This window comes from Coenobita brevimanus, chromosome 112 (genome assembly GCF_032717465.1).
Source record: "Coenobita brevimanus isolate Jiangsu-jjx chromosome 112, ASM3271746v2, whole genome shotgun sequence".
NCBI lineage: Eukaryota > Metazoa > Arthropoda > Malacostraca > Decapoda > Coenobitidae > Coenobita > Coenobita brevimanus.
This window is the reverse complement of record NC_137065.1, coordinates 1730001-1742933: the sequence shown is the minus strand read 5'-3', so window position 1 is coordinate 1742933 and position 12933 is coordinate 1730001. Positions and strand designations below refer to the sequence as shown.

Genomic DNA, 12933 nt, shown 5'->3' with positions numbered 1-12933 from the left:
AATTTCTTTCAGTAAAATACGTAGCATTCACTTTCTCGTCCTGTACAGTATACTGGCATTGAGAGTGAATGTCACTTTCATCTTCACTCTCATAACTCATAGCATTCAGACATGCTAGAGTGAAACTCACTTTAATTACTCCTAGGGTATATACTCATATTCTTATAATACTACTCATTTACATTTCTATTTACGATCTCTATTTTATTTACGTTATTTACATTTCTATTTTATTTACAGTGTTATGCACTGTCACTTGAAATAACTTATAAAACTATTTTCCATTGTTCACGTATATTTACATTCATTACTTTCACTTGCTGTTTACACATTATTTACACATTATTTACAATTCCACTTGCACTGTTTTACTCAATAGAAAGATCGTAGTCACTCTTTTATCAATTGTCAGCCCTTTACCTCTTTCCACAGGAGGTTTAGTAGGGGGTAAAGGTCACAGAGCCATTTGCATGGGGGTGAAAAAAAGGCCTTGAAGTCAGCAAGATGAAACATACGTCCTCTCACTTCGGAAGATGACAGTACACTGATAACGCAGGGGCAGCCTAGAGGCCTGCTTTAGGGGTTATTCAGAGTTACCAATATTACTTCTTGAAACAGCTAAGTCTAGCACTGATATGATTGGCAGGAAATCTAGACAATACATTATAAATTTGGTAGTTCCAGGTGAATGTAAATATCATTTAGGGTTCTCCCTTCCCTCCTTACAGGTATATTTATTACGAAAATAGATTAGAGGCCTACTTAGGAGATATATAATCAGAGCTACCAATGTTAAATCTTGAAACAGCTTTGTGTAGCACTGATATGATTGGCAGGAAATCTAGACAATACATTATAAATTAGGTAGTTCCAGGTGAATGTAAATATCACTTAGGCCTCTCCCTTCTCTCCTTACATGTATATTTATTACGAAAATAGATTATACGGCATATTTCAAGTGGAAAAAAACAGCGAAAATTAGCGAACGAGTGCACGTGAGGTGTTGTCAGGTGATAATTAGCCAATTCCAGGTGTATGGCACTCTCACTTACCTGATTTCTTTCTTGTATATATTATTTGGTATAAGAATACGACATAGGGCTTATTTCAATGGATGAAATCAGTGAAAAATTCCAGGGAAGATTTACTTAGCGTAGCATGGCCGGGCAGGCGAGAGGATAGGGTAATGGAGGGGGGGTAGGGAGGGGAGTCAAGAACAGGGAGAAATGGCTAAATTGTCAACAATGGATGGGAGTACAGATGAGATTAGGAGTGCTGACTAGTGTTGGACATTGTCAGTACTGATAGATGATACAAGCCCCCACTTGAAAGCCCGGGTGAATTCAAAATAACACAGAATCACAAAAGCGACGCCCCGCGGTATGATCCCTTGCTCCCAAGCGTCACGAAAGTGACGCCCCGCGGTTAAGGGGTTAATGGCCACCCCGCAGCAATTTGGCTTTAATCCATCCCTTCTTCTCCAGAGTTAAAGATAGGACAAGTTTTGCTGCTGCAGCGTATTTGCCACCCACGAGCCACGGAAAACCCTCAACGCTTATGACTGAATGTCCGTTTGCAGCGCGTGGATATTTAGGCAATATCATGAATCAGCCAGTCATAAATACCATAAGTTACCATATCACCATAGCAGTACGAACAATTAAATCTCATATTCCTGTAGTACTGAGTGATAAGTCTACGGTGTTCCAGATCCACATTTCAGCACAGGTTTTGGTTCTGAGATGCCGCAGGTCCAAGTCTTTCACAGTCATTTTCTATATATATCTGTAGTGTCCTCCATATCGCAGGTCTGTCAATCTATCTAATGTCAGACACTCCAATCCCGCAAGGGGTGGCCACAAACAAAACGCCTCCACGTGACCCTGCCCTCCGTCAAGCTGCTCTCTCGCCAACTCATGACACCCCCTTCTCTCATATACCTCTCCATCCCATCCCCGTCTCCCCCTTCCCCTCCTGAACACTCCCACACACTGTTACAAAACATTCCTCGTTCTCCAAACCTCCCAAAACTTTCCACGCTCTCCAAACCTTCTCCATACTAACCCTCAGTCGTTCACCTGCCTTCCTGCCGCCTCTCATCCCCGTCTTTCCCCACGCTCATCATCTCACTTGGTCTCACATATATTCCAAAATTTCCTCTCCCCACGTCCTCTCTTAAAACTGATATCTTAACTAATGTAGGTGAGTCTGGGATATATCTATAAGAAGCGTTAACTACTGATAACCACGATGATCGTAATTGCAATAAGAAACACCAATTAAACGAGTACTACAAAAAGGATGGCAATAAAAACAATGGTGACAATAATTACAGTAATAACAACAGGACTGATAATACCAGCTTGCAGTAACGATAAATGTCATTAACCAACACACTATCGTTCCTGATAATGACAACGGTGGCGACTATACAGCAGATAGCAATAACAACTAGAAAGCATTCACAGAGCGCATACCTCCGTCAATGTCATTGCCATTAAAAAGGATCCGGATCCGTGGAGATATTGTGTGAAATACACTGGATCCGGATTCGTCCCAAAATTCAGTCAGTTCTTTCTTGGTCCATGGCTCACCCTTCCACAAAATTTCATTGAAAACCTCTGGAGATATCGTGAGGACAAACAAACAAACAAACGTGAATACATAACCTCCTCCAACTTCGTTGGCGGAGGTAATGACAACACTGGTAATGATAATGAATACAATATCACTAATAACATGCACTCAACAGGTCTCTTTCCTCACCTTTCCGCCTATCAGCGCAGTTACGGTAATGACCTGGCCTGCCCTGTGGAACTCCATCACCTCCCCAGGCAGCACGTAGCCCAGCCCGGGGTCAAACCACACCAGGTCGCCCTAAGGAGAGACATCAGGTAAAACTTTATTACTTACTGGTCAATAAGTAACATTACCGATGGACAGATACAGACAGAGATATAGACAGATTAACTGAGTGATTGACACAAAGGTAAGCGTGCCAGTATATCTATATAAAACCAGAAGGAAAAGCGAAACTCGAAATTTTACAAGCACTTTATTCAGCGCCAGAGAGAGGAGGGAGACTTTCAGACAGATACTGACACAGACAGACTAACTAACAGACGAAGAGAAGGCGGGGGAAAGAGAGGACTGCAGAGACGAGTGAAGGGAACCGAGAAAGAGGAAGAGCTGGGACGAAAGACAGATGAGGGGGGGGGCACACCACACCACCAACCACAACAAACACGCCTAACTAGGTCCATGATGGCTGCCGCAGGGTGGTTAGCGTCACCTACACACACACACACACACACACACACACACACTGACATCCTTCTTCCTCTTACAACTCTTTCTCTCTGACTGACACACACACACACACACACACACACACACACACACTGACTTCCTTCCTCCTTTTACAACTCTCTCTCTCTCTGACACACACACACACACACACACACACACACACACACACACACCATTCACCTTCCTCCCATCCCACTCACACCCATGCCCTACTGATCTGACAAACCATTCCATCCATTCATCCATCCATCATCCAATCCTCCGCTGCCCCATCAGTAGCGTAGGGACCCTGGGCTAGGCTACTCAGTCCCAGCATTTAAGGGAAGGGTAACCAAATCTATCGCCTGAGTAATTAACAAGTGATAAATAAATCCCAACCAACCCTCGAATGCAAACCTTTGTGAACCTAATCACACTAAACCATTACTCATTAAACCACTACCTTTTATTATAATTCTTTTTCCACCTCTCACCTATTTAACACCTGTCAGGTATATTTGACACTTCCAAAATTGAAGACGATAACTTTATTCTAAACTACTTTTAACTCTGCATAAAAACTTTCTTCTGTACCTCTTAAATAATGACTTGCAGCTAACGATTAAGTCTAGAATATGATGCTAGTCAGGAGGAAGTGCTACGGACACCACGTACACCCGTAGTATTGTCCTTTTTCAGCCGCTGAGGTACGTGAAATAAGCTGCCAAAGGATGAAAATCTGGGTCAAGTTACGGTGAAAGGAGTATAGCTATAGACGTGCGTGCCTCAACCTACTTCATGTGCTAAATATTTTTCCTAGCATCATTTTCTCCCTGCAGGTTATACGCCGGAAGTTAAGCCTGAGGGAAGAGTAAGAGAGATCTGCTTGCTCATGCTCTCTCTCTCTCTCTCTCTCTCTCTCTCTCTCTCTCTCTCTCTCTCTCTCTCTCGTGTGTGTGTGTGTGTGTGTGTGTGTGTGTATGTGTGTGTATTTATGAGCGGTAAGTGTGGTAAATGTGGCGTTGACTGGAATTAGCCCAACTCCAACCACCACCACCACCACCCTCGTTAACCACCTCAACCACCCCCATCATTTACCTACATCCACGCTGCCTCCTCCTCCACCACCACATCTACAAACACTCCACTATTCTTCCACTTTAGGGTCACTTCTTTCGATATTTAAAAGGGATGCTACTGATGTTAATGGGAATATTATATCTGTTAAAACAAGAACCATTTATTTCATTTACTACAAACACACCCACACCCACACACACACACATCCGCCCACCCACCCACATACACCCATACCCATACCCACCTAACCACACACACACACACACACACACACACACACACACACGCGCATACTCTCCCTCCCCAACACACACCGTACTAGAGGCGGTAAGGGTGAGATCGTGACACCTTTTCTTCAGCGACTTACTTTGCATATACCTGAACATTTCACTATATCCTGTTTAGGCAGCCTTAATATCGATACCCTATAGTTTGCATCGGAAAAATACAAATGGATATAGATGTGTAATAAGCAAAATAAATCGCTAAGGAAGAGTTGCTCCGATTCTTCCTATGTCATTTAGAATACTTTCCTTACGCCAACACTTATTCTTATAGTCATCAAGGGGACTATTCTACCACTTAAACTACCATCACCTACCTCAACTACCATCGAACAGTAGCTTCTAGTAATGTAGGAGGATTTGTAAGGTCCGTAACATCTCTTCCTTAGCGATTTATTTTGCTTATTACACCTGAACATTCTCTGGTAGCCGATGGTATTGTCTATTTACCTATCTATTGCCAGACGCCTTAATCCCGTAAGGGGTGGCCACAAGCAAATCGCCTCCATGTCGCCCTGTCCCCCGCCATTTCACTTCATGATGGTATTGATGTAATTTTAATCTCTGCACAGTTTGCATCAATAATAAACAAAAGGATAATGAGGTGCAGTGTGTGAATATTGTGGCTGCGTTACATCGATATGGTAAATTGGGAGGGGAGAGGGGAAAGGAGGGGGAGATGGATGGAGACAAAGGGGATAAGGAGAGGGGAAGGATGGGGGGAAGGAAGGAAGGGGAGAGAAGAAGGGATGGGGGGAGGGCGACATGTAAGGAGACAAAGAGGGTAAGGGGAGGGGAAGGGAGGGAAGGAGAGAAAAGACGGGAAGGGAAGGACGGGAAGGAAAGAGGGAGAGAAAGAGGGGAAGAGAAGTGGGAGATGGAAAGAGACAAAGAGGGGAGGGGAGGGGAGGGGAGGGGAGGGGAGGGGAGGGGAGGGGGGATTTAAAAGAAGTAATGTGGGCAGGAGACAAAGAGGATGAGGGGAGAAGAGGAGGGTGAAGGTGGGGGGGAGGGGCAGAGAAGGGGGCAGGGATGGAAGAAGGGGGAGCCGGGAAGGAGGAAGGGAGAGAGGGGTAAGGAAGAAGAAAGAGGAGGGAGGGGAAGGGGAAGGGAGGAAGAAGAGAATGAGGATGGAGGGAAGAAAGAAAGAAGGAAAGAGGGAGGGATGAGACGGAGGAGAGGAAGGGAGAAAGAGAGATGGAGGGAAAGGGGAAGGGAGGAAGAGAGAGGAATAAGAGAGAAGAAAGTGGGAGGGAAAGAGGAAAGAAGGAAGAGGAAGGGGAAGGTGAATGGAAGAAGACAGCTGGTTTAGGAAGAGGAAGAGACATAAGGGAGTAGGAAGACGGGGGGTAGGGGGGAGAGAGGGGAGTAGGGAGGAGAGAGAGGGGAGTAGGGGGGAGAGAGGGAGGTAGGAAGGGAGACAGAGGGAGAGTGAAAGAAAGGGCAGAGTCACGAAGCTTACCTGTCTGTGAGAAAGGTGGGGTGAGGTAACAGGGTGAGGGGTCAGGTGATAGGGAGAAGGTGGGGGAGGCAGGGTGGGGGGAGAGAGAGAGAGAGAGAGAGAGAGAGAGGCAGGATGGTGGGAAGGAAGGAGAATACGAGGGAGTTTAGGGGTGAGGCAGGGAGAGAGTAGGACGGGAGGGAAGGGGTGAGGTTAAGCGTGAAACAAGAGGGAGAGAGGGAGGGAGGTTAAGGGTGACGAAGAAGGGGACGAGGGAAGAGAGAAGGGAGGTTAAGGGTGAGACACAAGGGGACGAGGGAGAGAGGGAGGGAGGCTGAGGGTGACGAAGAAGGGGACGAGGGAGAGAGGGAGGGAGATTGGGGTGGGTATAAAGAGGCACAAACGAAAGCAAACAGCAAAAAATAATAATAATAATAATAATAATAATAATTCTCTCGAGGCTGTTTGTTATAGAGAGGACAATATGTTATCTAAAAAAAAAAGAAGGAAAAGGATAGTAAAATAAGAAGACTCCCCCCCCCCAACCTACCAAACCCTCTAACCGAAACCAGAAGCACGAAATAAGGACGAAATAAGAAGGATGAGACCATGACGAAATAAGGACGAAATAAGGACGAAACCAGAAGGGCCACCATGCAGCACCGAAATACCATCACGGCCGTATCCTAGCAAACACTGAAAGGAAAAACCATATTCTATTTTAATTTGTATGTAAAACGCAGGGCAATGAAATGGCGGGGGACAGGGCGACATGGAGGCAATTTGTTTGTGGCCACCCCTTACGGGATTAAGGCATGTGGCAATAGACAGAGTAAAAAGTAACATTAATTTTATAGCAATATGGCTCCGTTCCTGTACTTTCCTTGATCTGAATGAGAGGAAACTAATTTGTTCTTATCTGACGGAACAGGGTCACTCCAACAACTAGAATACTCAATTGTGGTTGCTTGAAAATCGACGAGTCGTAGTGATAAGGTAGGAATGAATCTCCTTGGTTATTACTCAAATCAACCCTCCAATCTGACTACATCTGGCCATCAGCTGACCTGGAAAATGTTGGGGATATTTGTCAAGTTGGAATAAAAGAACTATTCCCTTTTTACTCTAACCTGGCCCATTTTCGTCCTTCTGAAGCTTATTTCCCGTACGTCAATGGAGGAAAGACAATACTTCGACTCTGCATCCTTTCCATAGCACTTCTTCGTGACTGGCATCATATTTTGTTGTTCTATACTCTTTTTACTCTAACCTGGCCCAAATTTTCGTCTTTTCAGCTTACTTCACGTATGTCAATCGCGGAAACAGACAATACTAGGGCTCTGCATCCATTCCATAGCACTTCTTCGTGACTGGCATCATATTTTGTTGTTAGTCTACTGTAAGAACTCAGCACTGAAGATGGAGATACTGTAATTTTAGGCCAGGTTTTGTAAAGTGATGGTTGATGGTTGTCTGAGTGATTCGTTTGAAGTCAAGTCCGGAGTAATTCAAGGTGGTGTTCTATCGCCTTTACTATTTATATTGGTCATTGATTACATTATGAAACGCGTTGGAACAGAAACCGGTGCAGGTATACTTTGGGGAGAGAACAGGAAACTTTTGGATTTAGATTATGCAGATGATATAGTTTTGATTTGTGATGGGCCAGAAAAGATGCAAAGAGTGTTGGACTGTTTGGTGAGTGAAGGTCGCAAGGTGGGTTTGGTTATTAATTGTGGAAAAACTGAAATAATCAATATGAATATGGAAAATGCGCAGGAATGTGTAATTGGAGGTATGGTTGTAAAGCAAGTTGATAGGTTTAAATATTTAGGTACTTATTTAGCCAAGGATGGTTCTTTGAACTTTGAATTCGAGGAAAGGTTAAAGAAGGCTAATCAGGCAATGGGAATGCTTAAAAATATTTGGAATAATAACAATTTTTCTGTGCATACAAAAATCAAACTTTATAAGGTAATGGTTAGGAGTATCTTAATTTATGGACACGAGTCTTGGTACAGCACAGTGACTATGGAAAATAAATTCTTGGTGTTTGAAAATAAAGCACTTAGAAGAATATTAGGAGTTAAGTGGTGGGAAAGGATACCAAATAGTAGAATTAGAGAAATAACGGGAGTGCAGCCGATCGATGAATATGTTAGATTCTCACGATGGAAGTGGCTAGGACATGTGTATAGGAGACAGGGAATAGTACGAGGTACACCAGGGTGGGTGGCACTTGGTAGGAGAGGTAGAGGAAGGCCAAACGAGACGTGGGTGAGAACAATGAGACGGGAAGCTGGAGATGAGTGTTGGGGAGATCTTGAGGAGTTAGCACAGGATAGGATGTGGTGGTGTGAGTTCATCGAGGCCCTATGCATCCCCGAGGGTGCCACAGGAAATGATTGAAAAACAGAATAGTCAGGTTATTGTATTAATTAGCTACCAGTGTGGTCAACTCAGGGATTGGACGCTACAGTCCTTTCACGTAAACCTGGCCCAATTCCATCCTTGTGCTGGCCATTTCACGTAACTTAGTGGAAGAAAAAGGCAATACTACGGCTCGACATCCTTTCCACAGCTGTTTCGTGACTAGCATTATATTCTAGTGTAAATTTGCTATTATAACTCATACTACTTCAAGGTGGAGACGGCAGCTTTACGCCACGATACAGTAAAGGCACAAAGAAGATATGTACATACTTATACAGGTGACTTTTGTATACTCCTGTATGGCACTCCACATTTCCGGCCTGACCAAAGTTACAATCGTGTTCTCTCTCTCTCTCTCTCTCTCTCTCTCTCTCTCTCTCTCTCTCTCTCTCTCTCTCTCTCTCTCTCTCATGCCTGTTGTTTTAGAATGATTCATGCAGTCAGCCATGCACGGAAGACCAACATGAGATGGAATCCAGAGGGAGGGTGTAGGCTAAAGGAGGGATGGAAGGAAGGAAGGAAGGATAGAAGGAAAATGGACGATGGAAGGGAGGAAGACGGGGCGACAAAGGAAGGAGGGAAGGAAGGAAGGAATGGAGGGAGGGAGGAAGGTAGGAAGGAAAAAAGGATGGAAGGAGGGATTGAAAGGAAGACTGTGGAGAGTGGCAAGGATTATGCAGGAGGGGGTGAATGAAGGTTAAGAAGAGAGCAGGAAAAGAGAGAAGGAAAGAGGGGAGGGAGGGAGGGGGAGGGGAAGAAATGCAGGTGAGGAGGGAGGCGAGGAATGCTGACTGGTTGGAGGGATGGGGGATGCACGGGGAGGGAGAGTGAGAGAAGGAGGTAGGTAGATGAAGGAGCAGGGTGTGGACTGCAGAAGGGAGACAACAGGAGAGGGCTGGAGGGGAGGAGGGAGACAAAGGATGGGAGAAGGGGAGAGAGGAGAGAGAGGAAGGAAGAGGAGGAGAGAGGAGAGGCAGAGGAAGGGAGAGGGAGAGAAGGGAGACAGAAAAAAGAGGAGGTGCGAAGAGAGACAGACGGAAGAGGAGGAGCGAAGAGAGACAGAAGGAAAATGAAGAGAGAAGAGAGACAGAAGGAAGAGGAGGAGCGAAGAGAGACAGAAAGATGAGGAGGATAGATGAGATATAGACGGAAGAGGAGGAGAGAAAAAAGACAGAGGGATGGAGGGGGCGCTATGGAGGGAGACGAAGAATGAGGCAGAAATTAAGGCAGGGAGAGAGGAAGAGAGAGAAAAGAGACAGGGGGATGGAAGAATGAGAGGAGTAGAATATAGGTTGGAGAAATTGTAGTGTAAGCTAAAGAAAGAGAGAAGAAAAGAGAGGAGAAGGGAGGAAGATGAAATAAGAAAATATATAGACAAAAGAGGAGGGTGAGGTGTGTAGGCAAGACGGAGGGAGAGAGAAGGGGGGTGGGGGGGAAGGAGGAAGGGAGAGAGAGTAATTGTGAAGTACCAGCGACTGAAGGAAGAGAAGATAAAGAGAGGAGAAGGGAGGAAGACAGAGCAACGTAGATAAGGAGTGAGGTGAGGAATGGAGGTAAGGTGGAGGTAAGGAGGGAGGGAGGCAGATGGTCAGGCAGGAGGGAGTGAGGTAGAGGGTTAGGTAGGAGGGAGTGAGGTAGAGGGTTAGGCAGGAGGGAGTGAGGTATTGGGTTAGGCAGGAGAGAGGGAGGCAGATGGGGGGGACAGGAGGGAGTGAGGCAGAGGGGTTAGACAGGAGAAACTACAGTACCGGATTGAGCCAGGTACGCCAATGTTGCCTATTGTACCGTCCTGCCTCGCCACCCCTGCCACAACAACTCATCCTGCCTCACCAACTTCGCATCACCCTACCTCACCCGCTTCACACCTCTGCCTCACTCTACCTCACCAACTCTGCCTCACTACCCCTGCCTAAAACATCCCTGCCTTACCCTGCCTCACTACCCCTGCCTACAACATCCCTGCCTCACCCAACGTAACCAACCCTGCCTCAAACTGCCTCGCTACTCCCACCTACACCAACCTCACCAACCTTGCCTCACCCTAACTCTACCCACAACACCCTGTCACAATTCCCAAATATATTTAAACTTTCTTTTTTCAACTTTTCAATATTCATCTCCCCACTCGGCATTACCCAATCCTTTTACCACCTACAGTACATTGTCCTTTTGCGGCATTTACACCTTTTTCGTCACCTTTCCTGGACTGTTTCGGCTCTTTGCTCTTTCGTCATTCTTTCTGCCCTACCGCCGCCTCTACTACCCTTTCGTTATATACTCTCTTTCGGCATTTACTAGACTGAACAAATTCGGTATATATTACAGTCAAAAAATTCGGTATATGTGAAAATAAAATGGTATATATATTAGTAGAAAAAAAAAAATCGGTATATTTACATTGAAAAAAATCGCCATTAAGGAACCAAGGGCAATGCATGCAGGCGTGTTGGATCCTTTGTACACGAGGTAAAGGGAAGCACAGCAGATAACGAGACTGCAGCGTTGGCCTTGGTCTCTTAATTGCGGCTCTCCACGCTGCTCGATCTCTAGCAGCCTCTCTATTCAGTCCCTTCCTCCTACCAGATCAAATTCGCTACGTGCAATTCAGCTAAAATCTACGGCTAAGATATTCCGGTATTTAAACCTATTTCGTCGCTCTCTCTCTCTCTCTCTCTCTCTCTCTCTCTCTCTATCTATCTATCTCTATCTATCTATCTATCTCTATCTATCTATCTATCCATCTATGGTCTGTTTCGGCAGTTCTATTCCTTACTTCATCGTCAACTGGTCACCACGTCCTGTCCCATTTCGGCACTTTCCATTTCGCCATCGTCATCCAGGCAGTTTCGGTATATATCCCACCCCGCCACCCTTCCCTTACCACTTCGGCATCTCTTACAGTTACGTCACCGTTCTGTCCCGGAATCCATCGTCATTTTCGCCGCCACGCCCTGTCCCGGTTCGGCATTTAACATCTCGCCATCTTATATTTTCGTCACACGCAAAAACTCGCTCCGTAGGTCAACATTCCTTGGTGGTACTTGTAAGAATGCAACCCCTTCAGGACGAGAGGTAATTCATGAGTTGGTTTAAGGTGGGGAAACATATAAGGGATGACTGATGATGATGATGACGGTTGTGGTGGTGGTGGTGAGAGTTGTGGTGGTGGTGGTGTTGATGGTGATTACGACAATGGTGGAGTTGGTGTTGGTGATGATAATGGTGGTGGTGGTGTTAGTGGTGGTGATGATGATGATGATGATAATGACAGGGCTGTATTATGGTGCTCTCCCCCCCCCCCGGAAAAAAAAAAAAAAACTATTCAACGAGACCTAACCCATACCACTCAGGCAATGTACTAAGAAAAATTCAGATCATTTTGTAGTAGCAAGAATATAACAAAACATTATCGTTTATCAAAAACCTTCAATGGCATGAACAAAGTAGTCAGAGGATTGTAAGGAGAGAGAGAGAGAGAGAGAGAGAGAGAGAGAGAGAGAGAGAGAGAATGAGTTTTATCACAAGTTACAGTGAAGAGAGTACAAATATAACCTTCACTAACCCTCTACTAACTACTATATCCTTTTCACTCTAACTTGGCCTAAATCTGCCATCTCTCCACCTCGAATACTGAGTTCTAACAAGGGATTAAAACTAGAATATGGTGCTAGTCACGAAGAAGTGCTGTGGAAAGGACGTAGAGGCGTAGCATTGTCCGATTCTGCCGCTGAGCTACGTGAAATAAGCTGCATGGTCGAAAATCTTGGCCAAGTTGATGTGAAAAAACTATATCTGATCCCATACACTCTATACTTAATAAAATCGACTGACGCTGGCAATATTAAGCTGAAAAACAAATCGCCCGAGTGAAGGGGTTAAGAAAAGATACAGACGAAGGCTCTCCCCCACCCTCTAGAGCCTCCGGTGATGAGCAGTACAGGAAAATGGGGAGAAGCAAGCAACACACTCAAGGTCTGAAATGCCCAAAGGGAATTTTTAAAGAACTTTTTTACTCTCTCTCTCTCTCTCTCTCTCGTCAATATAGCATCTTATTTCTTCCGTTCTCACACTGTCTCTCTTCCTTCATCCCCTAATTCTCTCTCTCTCTCTCTCTCTCTCTCGTCAATATAGCATCTTATTTCTTCCGTTCTCACACTGTCTCTCTTCCTTCATCCCCTAATTCTCTCTCTCTCTCTCTCTCTCTCTCTCTCACACACACACACACACACACACACACACGTCCCTGTCCTTGAGCAAACTGTACAGCTTATTTCATTAGAGGTATTAGCGTTTTTTTTTTTCTCCTTAGTACATGTAACTCATTTCCTCTCCTCTGGGCGCGTACCTCCTTAATTTACTTGATTCCCTCCCTCCCTCCCTCCCTCCCTCTCTCTCTCTCTCTCTCTC

At 45.2% G+C, this 12933-nt stretch overlaps 1 protein-coding gene across 1 annotated transcript in view; it reads right to left on the bottom strand.

Annotated features, from left to right (window-relative positions):
- Positions 1-12933, bottom strand: part of Myo10A (unconventional myosin 10A) — a 121656-nt gene that overhangs the window by 99816 nt on the left and 8907 nt on the right. Inside the window, exon 2 of the mRNA XM_080286580.1 lies at positions 2767-2877. Coding sequence (XP_080142706.1) covers positions 2767-2877 — 111 coding nt within the window. The remainder of the gene's footprint in view (positions 1-2766; positions 2878-12933) is intronic.